This window comes from Myotis davidii, unplaced genomic scaffold (genome assembly GCF_000327345.1).
Source record: "Myotis davidii unplaced genomic scaffold, ASM32734v1 scaffold395, whole genome shotgun sequence".
Lineage (NCBI taxonomy): Eukaryota > Metazoa > Chordata > Mammalia > Chiroptera > Vespertilionidae > Myotis > Myotis davidii.
Window position 1 is genome coordinate 2,050,218 of NW_006287904.1, and position 8,665 is coordinate 2,058,882.

General features: G+C 46.3%; 1 protein-coding gene across 1 annotated transcript in view; it reads left to right on the forward strand.

Moving 5' to 3' along the window:
• The first annotated feature begins 2,041 nt into the window (after positions 1 to 2,041).
• TRIM71 (tripartite motif containing 71, E3 ubiquitin protein ligase) overlaps positions 2,042 to 8,665 on the forward strand; it is a 16,269-nt gene continuing 9,645 nt past the window's right edge. Inside the window, exon 1 of the mRNA XM_006759595.1 lies at positions 2,042 to 2,207. Coding sequence (XP_006759658.1) covers positions 2,094 to 2,207 — 114 coding nt within the window. The 5' untranslated portion in view covers positions 2,042 to 2,093. The remainder of the gene's footprint in view (positions 2,208 to 8,665) is intronic.

Here is an 8,665-nt window from a genome sequence, read left to right on the forward strand (position 1 = left end):
CTGGTCCTGAGAAGAGGTTGAGAAGATTGCTTAACTGTGGGCAGGAGACAGAAGGCTGGCCAGCATGCCTCATTCTCATTTAAAAGGAACCTTCTGATGGGAGGTTTTTACACTTGCCGTTAGCATCGGGGTGATCCCTTTCTTCCCATGACAAATGGAGGGAGCAAAGGGGGAGCAAAGTGGCTGGAACCTGTGGGCGAATTGCTTTAGCATCACATCATTAAAAAGAAAAAGAAAAAAAGACCCCAGGAATTTCCCCCAAATGCATCCAGTGTCGCATCTTGCGGTGAGTATTTAAGGTGAGAAAGAGAATTTTGGGTTTGCCAGATTAGAAAGATGAGTTCATCTCCACATGGTGGACCTGCCTTTTGAGAGTGATTGGTCTCGAAGAATTGCCAACACTTGGTTTTCAGTCTACCATGGCTCCTGAACGGCATCTCGCTGGATGGCAAAAATGGTTGAAGATGATGAACCTGACCACGTTCTCCCTCCTGTAATGTAGACTCCATAAAACATGCCACGTCAGAGCCATTTCTTAAAAGTAGGAACGGAAGATTCTAAATCTTTGCCTCCAACCCAGAGCGGAGCAGGCCTGTTGAGTGGGCTAAGCCGCTTGGGAGAGCCTTTCCTCGTGGGCATGCTCCATGCCAAGACTCCATGGGTTAACACGGACCTGGAAAAGGAGAGAAACAGCATTCTCACTGTTTGCCCCAGGGCTCCCACTGACCCTTCCTCCCTCCTTATCGCTGTCTCCCTGTCTCTGTTTCTCAGCCTGGATGGGCTCTGGGACCCCTTGGACCTCCAGGAGACCTAGCAAGGTGCTGTGGGCTCTGCATGAGGAGGCCAGTGCCAGGCACCAGGTTGGAAGCAACTCTTTAGAAGTCTCCGGTCACACACAGTGTACAGATGGCGTGTTGTACAGTTGTCCACCTGAAACCTGTATAATTTTGGTAACCCGTGTCACTGCAATGAATTCAATTAAAAAAAAAAAAAAGAATTAGTCTTAGGTTGGCCTCCTTGCTCTGCCCTTGCTAGCTGTGTGGCCTTAAGCACCTCAAAACCTCTGGTCTTCACCTGGAGATGAAGTGCATGGTGCAGTGTGTATGTGAGAGAATTGAACTCCCTTGGACACCACTCCCTGCCTCCTGTTGCGTGTTGGCTGGCTTTGCCTCACACCCAAGTGAACCAGAGGCAAATTTAAGCCCTGCTCTTGAAAGCAATCCAGCAAACATTTACAGAGAGTGGTGCTAAGTGCCCTGCTCTGTGGAGGGATACGAGACTGGCCCAGTTTCTGAGCCAAAGAGCTGTCGCTCTTGAGAGCTCCTCATTTATCAGCAGGTGGAGGTGGTGCCAGCCCTTCCTCTCCCTCCCTCCCAGCATGCTGGGCCCCAGGGAAATACAGAACATCGGCTCTCTCAGCATGGGCTGCCTCCCCGGGTCAACTCCTTGGGACAACTTGGCAGGAAGAAGAAAGACAAGAAGCTGGCTGACCTTACCCCCACTAGCTTTTTGCCTTCCTTCCAGGAGTGTAAGCCCTTACCTTGCTTGAGTGCCTGGGGAACCGTGCTCTGCATGTTGTGCTAACGTCCGTGCCGGGGAGGGTGGCAGCAACCTGTGGTGTGAGGCTGATGGATATTGGCCTAACCTTGCTTCCCATGCCCAGAGGCAGGGGTGGCGAGAGAAAATTTCTGGTGTGTGCTTTCTTTTGGGCTACCAATCTCAGATCAGGAAAACATCGTCTTCGAATATTTCTGGGTAATTAATCTAAGATACAAGAACATATTATTGCCTGTGAAGTGTCTCAGTTATGTTTCTGAATGAAACTGGAGTGGAATGATGGTTGTCTTTCTTTTGACCGGGCGGGGTGGGGAGAAGAGCAAGTTGGGCTCACAGTTGACTACACTGCTCCCTGCCCTTGTTGGGTGTGTGCTAGGTTATTGGGAGGGGAGAGGCTGGGAGCCTGGGAGCCCCTGTTGCTGTCCTTTCTGTCCCCCAGGCCTGCGGCTCTCATTCATGCCTGTCCCCTCTCTGGTCTCCAGGTGCTGCACCTGTACTGTGACACTTGCTCGGTGCCCATCTGTCGTGAGTGTACCATGGGCCGGCACGGGGGCCACAGCTTCATCTACCTCCAGGAGGCACTGCAGGACTCCCGGGCACTCACCATCCAGCTGCTGGCTGACGCCCAGCAGGGCCGCCAGGCGATCCAGGTCAGTCCTTCCTTCACCTACTTCCTTGTGCATAAAACCGTTCCCACTACCTTTCAGATGGCGTGTGTAGATTACTGGGCAGACGCCAGTGTGTGGGGGCCTTGGTGGAACAATGACCCAAGTGAGCTCATGTGATATCCATGCAGCAATAATCCCTGGGGCTGGGGCACAGGGGTGGAGACCACCTTGAAGTCTTGTGCAGATTAAGATGTGGCCACAGTTAATGGCTGGTCTAGGCTTGTTCCATACACTTAGCCTGGGCCCCTATCACCTCATCTGTCTGTTTCCCATCCAGCCCCTCCCCAATTCCAGGTGGACTACACAGAAGACCTGGGAGCTTGATGCTTTTCAGATAGAGACCTTTGCTGTTCAGATTTATTTATTTATAGGTGAGAAAGAAGCGAATATGGGCACTTTCCCATAAGGTTCAGAGTCTCAAAACTTCTTCCCTGGGTGATCAAGTCACATCCTGGTCATTTAGACTCTTGTTTCTGTTTAATTTCTGTCTCTTTGGGGTTGGGGACACACGTACCTTTGGGGCATAGCACCGTTCTCTCACGCAGCCAGGTAATATTGTGTGCCTGAACCGATTTTGAATCTCCTTGCCTGATCCAGGTTTTCGGAACACGGAAACACCATGAGATGTGTTAGCCTTTGCTTTGTAGGCTAAGCTGGAAAAATCAACACTGCTAATCCTTGAGCAGAAATAGAATAGGAAACTATTGTTAGTTAGAGTATTTGAATAAGTGAATTGTTAAAAAAGCATCTTTTAGTCCTAATCGGTTTGGCTCAGTGGATAGAGCATTGGCCTATAGACTGAAGGGTCCCAGGTTCGATTCCGGTTAAGGGCATGTACCTTGGTTGTGGGCACTTTCCTAGTAGGGGGTGTTCAGGAGGCAGCTGATCAATGTTTTTCTCTCATCGATGTTTCTAACTCTCTATCCCTCTCCCTTTCTCTCTGTAAAAAATCAAATATATTTAAAAAAAAAAAAAAAGAATGGGCTTCTGTAGGCCTTGACTATTGTTATAGCCTATAAGAGGAATAATCCTTACTAGGGAGAAGTGTCATATGGCCAGACATTTTTTATTTAAGGAACTTAGTGATAAAAATGACTTGAAAATATAGTGGACCTTGTAACACTGTTAGGGGACTGTGGTTAGGTTATCTAGAGTCTTGCTTTTATACTGGGTGGACGTTGTGGAATTGGGACAGGCTGTAGTTAATGTCTTCAAGTGGTTAACTTGAGCCCAATATATTGATGCAGTGTGGTGATCTTGAAGTAATTTTTATAGTGTCATTGGAATAAGCCATAAGCCTTACAATGTTAGGATGCTCTGAAGTTATGCTTTCCAAGGTGGGTTGTGTATAAGTATCTTTTAGGGCCCTGACCGGTTTGGCTCAGTGGATAGAGCGTCGGCCTGCGGACTGAGGGGTCCCGGGTTCGATTCCGGTCAGGGGCATGTGCCTTGGTTGCGGGTGCATCCCCAGTAGTGGGGGGTGTGTAGGGGGCAGCTGATCGGTGTTTCTCTCTCATCAATGTTTCTGACTCTCTATCTCTCTACCTTCCTCTCTGTAAAAAATCAATAAAATATATTAAAAAAAATAAAAGTATCTTTTAGGAAAATGGTTGAAGAACTGACCATGTGCTCTAGGGAAGATGGTTTAAGGATGGTTTAGATTTTAATATATTTCTCCACAGCTGTCACTTTCCTGTGCGTGATGTTGAAGTAATCTTTCTGATAAGTCAAATTGTCTGATGTCCACATCCTAAAATTGAAGGTTTGAGAGTCTGTTTCCGGAATTATTTACTCTGTTGTATTCTTAGTATGCCTTCAGAGTGTCTCTGTCCCGTGGTTGCTGTTACATCTCACGTGTCAGCATCCTCACTGGTACATGCTCTGTTTTATTTCTATTCTATCTTAATAACTGTGTCCCCGTGAATGAAGTGGTTTGTGGTTTTCATTTTTTATGCCACTACAGTTAGGGCCTTGTCCACTGCTTGCCCTGCAGGCTTCTTACTAAGGCACCGTCACCTGGGGAGTTTAAAGAACCATTGAAGTCAGCCTTGCTGGTGTGGCTCCGTTGGGTGCCTTGCCTTTGTGCACCAAAAGGTTGCCCGGTTGATTCCCCTTCAGGGCACATTCCCGGGTTGCAGGCTCAATCCCCAGTAAGAGGGTGTGCAAGAGATAGCCGATCGATGATTCTATCTCATCGTTGATGTTTCTATCTCTCTCTCTCCCACTCTGAAACCAATCAATAAATATATATACATTAAAAAAAAGTAAACATGGTCACTCTTCATATTAAAGCAAGAGTAACAGGTATTACACCATTTTGCACAAAAATGAGAACTGAGCTTAATGTCTAAGCATAATTGTTTTAGGTTGTACAGATGCAATGTTAATCTAGACTTTTGGATTAATTTTGTCCCTTATCTCCTGTTTGTCTTTTATCATTTCTTGATCATCCTAATAGACGAAGGTCCCCTGGGGACACTCCAGCTTGCCATGGTGGAAAGCTGCCACAATTATGCTGAGAATGCCTACTCTCTCTTGTGAACTAATTTAAACTATCCCCAAAAGTAGATCAAGGAAGCATTTTTTTTTTCTATTACAAATAATGGAACTGGAGGAACAAAATTAATTGCTTTGCCCAGGCAACCAGATCTTAACCAGTCGGCTTTCCCTTTTCTTCAGTGAGGGCTACCAAACCTGTTTACTGAGCTCCTGCTTTGTTCCAGGCACTGAAATAGGCACTTTATGCATACATAGTAGTGCTTTTATGGTGTGGGTGTCATTCTTTCCATTTTGCAAAGAGAACACTTTGCTCCAAAGAAATTAACCTCAAGTAACCTGCCAGAGGCACACTAAGGGTGAATAGAATTGCAGTTTGAATCCAAAACTAACAGTTTCTCATTTGGGAAGCATGTGAGCAGGTGTCCTCTCTCTAGCTCCCCAACCCCTTCTTATGCATGTGCAACCCTCCCCCCCTCCCCCCCCCCAGATACGAAGAAAAATCATGGTTGAAGAACTTGAATGCACCATGACCTAATTTAAAAATTTCCCATGGTGTCTTAATTAGGACTCTTGGTTGCCATTGACTAAAAGGGAATGAATAGTCTCAGGTGACCAGGTAGAAGAATATGGATGGATCAGGCTTCAGGTATCCAGGGACGCAGACCTTGGTGCCAGCACTGTCAATCATTTAGCTCTGTCCCTCTCTCCATGGTAACCTCATTCTTGCTACTGGATCTGGGCTTGACCGTGTAGTGCTGAGAGAAAGGTGGGCTTAAGTGGCGATCGCTTTGGGCCTGCACCGTTCAGCAAGCCACCCTCAGGGTAAGAGTGGGTATCCTTCCCCCCTCCCCCCCTCCCCTTCCCTGTTCAGGTTGGTGGAGGAGGCTGGAGCATCCTATATAATAAAAGCCCAGTGACAGAAACAGCAGAAAAACCAAAGACCAGAATGACCACGGCCCCTTGCCCTGGCCAGCCCCGCCCCCCAGCTAGTGGTTAGGGGCGATCAGGCAGGCAGGCAAAGTGGCTAGGGGCAATCAGGCAGCTAGGCGAGCAGTTAGGAGCCAGTGGTCCTGGATTGCAAGAGGGGTGTCCAACTGCCAGTTTAGGCCCTACTTGTAGGGATCCTTGTGGGATTGGGCCTAAACCGGCAGTCAGACAGTTGGACATCACCTGAGGGGTTCCAGATTGCGAGAGGGTACAGGCTGGGCTGAGGGACAAAACCACCCCCCCACACACACACCCTGCACGAATTTTGTGCACCAGGCCCCTAGTCCATATACAAAATCCCAGGGAAGGGCCCTTGACTGGCCTGTCTTCCTTCATTCCTCCTTGGACACAGTGACTGGGGGCACTATGATAGGGAGTTCCCTTTGGAGCAAATGAATGAGCATTTAACATCTCAAAGTAAAGGATACTAGGCAGCCATATCTGCAGGTAGACAGGTAGTAGATTTAAGTCCATATCAACTTTACACCACCTTTATTTTTTTTAAATATATTTTATTGATTTTTTACAGAGAGGAAGGGAGAGGGATAGAGAGTTAGAAACATCAGTGAGAGAGAGACATTGATTAGCTGCCTCCTGCACATCCCCCACTGGGGATGTGCCCGCAACCAAGGTACATGCCCTTGACTGGAATCAAACCCGGGACTCATCAGTCTGCAGGCCGACGCCCTATCCACTGAGCCAAATCGGTTAGGGCGTTTACACCACCTTTAAATGAGTATTAGTAACCCAGAAATATATTTTACAATGTGTATGGGCTCAGTACAGTTTGGGGGGTTGTTTTAATTTACATTTACAGCTTTTGTTTAGAAAAACATTTCAGAAACTCCGTTCCCTTTCTTCAACCAGAGGATATTTGTCTTATTGCTTTCCCCTCTGTAGTTGGAAGATAATATATACTCACTAGAGGTGTTTTTTACCTTTTTTTCAGGTCACTTCTGGGCCCCAAATCACACACTGATCCTCTTTTATGTGTTTGTGTTGGGGCCAGAAGGCTTGAGATATATATTGGCTGTTCTCCTGTCCTATATAATAAAAGGATAATGTGCAAATGACCGAACAGTGGAAGGACAGGTCGCTATGACGCGCACGGACCACCAGGTGGTAGACGCTCAATGCAGGAGCTGCCCCATGGTGGTCAGTGTGCTCCCACAGGGGGAGTGCTGCTCAGCCACAAGCCCAGCTGATTTCTGGCGAACACAGCAGCCCGCCTCCTCAGCACTAAGGATGTCCAATTGCGGCTTAGGCTCTGGGGAGCAGGCCTAAGCTGTCAGTCGGACATCCCCTGAGAGCTCCCGCACTGCAAAAGGGTGCAGGCCTGGCTGAGGGACAACCCCCCCCTCCAGTGCACGAATGTCATGCCTCTAGTAATAAATAAGCAGTCATGCCCTGTAAGCAGCTTGTGTATTAACTTCCCTCATCTTGTCTTGAGCACCTTCTTTAAATATATATATTGATTTCAGAGAGGAAAGGAGAGGGGGAGAGAGATAGAAACATCAATGATGAGAGAGAATCATTGATCAGCTGCCTCCCTCACGCCCCCCGCTGGGAAGGGAGCCCGCAACCTGGGCACATACCTTTCACTGGAATTGAACCCAGGACCCTTGAGTCCACAGGCCAACGCTCTGTTCAATGAGCCAAGCCGGCCAGGGCTTGAGCACCTTCTTTTCCTCCCATCCTGTTGTCCTCATCAGCTTCTTTTCAAGATTAATTTCTGTGTAAGCTTTAATAAATCAGTCCTGGGTGGGAAGAGTATACATAAAAAAGACATCTCTCCCATTGATTTTTTTTTTTAATCCAGTGTTAATTTAGCTTTTTGTATTTATAAAAAGCACCCAGAAGTAAATCCTTTGATTAATTCTAGACAGAATTACCCTGACGAGAGTTTAGAATTGCCCATAACAAAGAAAGCATGGAAGATGTTTGTAGTGTTAGACCTCATCATTTATATTGCTTTTTAGAACCTTCTATTATTTTGATTCTTCCTGAAAATATACATCATTCTGGTCACCTGTGTAATTAGAGGGTTTTATAAGGTGCACTGATTACCTGGGGATATTCATAAGCAGGATAGGAATATGGTTGCTCTCCACATAAAAGAGCCTTGATTCTTTAATTGTTTTATGTCTTTTATCATATTTAAGATGCCATTGCCTGTAAGATGCACATTTATTTTATATGTAACTAATGAAGGAAAAACTGTGCTGACTTTTTTGTTTGTTATGCTCACTTAAGGATATTTTTTCCATAATTATTTTCTTATAAGAGTAAGAGGGAAGGAAGAAAAGAGAGAAGAAACATTAATGTGAGAGAGACACATCCATTGGTTAATTCCTACATGCACTGCATGTACACCAAACAGGGTGGGGAAACCCTTGACCAGGAATCAACCCTGGACCCTTTGGTCTGCAGGCCGACGCTCCAACCACTGAGCCATGTACTGACAATTTTAAGATGAATCATGGTTTCAAAGCTCTTAAATGTGTTTACAATTATATGAGTACAGTAGAGTATTTTTCATTATCTGCTATGGTGGCCTGCGAGTTTGTGCACTTTTATCTTCTTCTGGTTATCGGTACACTCTAAATACCAGCCATTAGGCCACCACTGTTCTCCACGGCAGACATCACTAATCGCTTTCTGCACTCCGTCCTAGGAAACCCACATATGGCCTCAGACTCCTCGGTACTAAGTGGCCAGCTGGCAATCACTTAGTACTCCTCGGTACTAAGTGATTTCGCCTGCCAGGATTGAGACCCTCAGTTTCAGATGTTTGATTGGCTCATTTAGAAGATAATAACATTTTTTTTCTTCAAGCCCCATGCTTGTTGGTTGTTTTTTGTTTGTTTTAATTTTAACTGCAAAGTGTGTTCCTATTTTCAAAGTTGACCCAGCCCCTTCCCCACTGTCATCTTTTTTTTTTTTTTTTTTTTTAA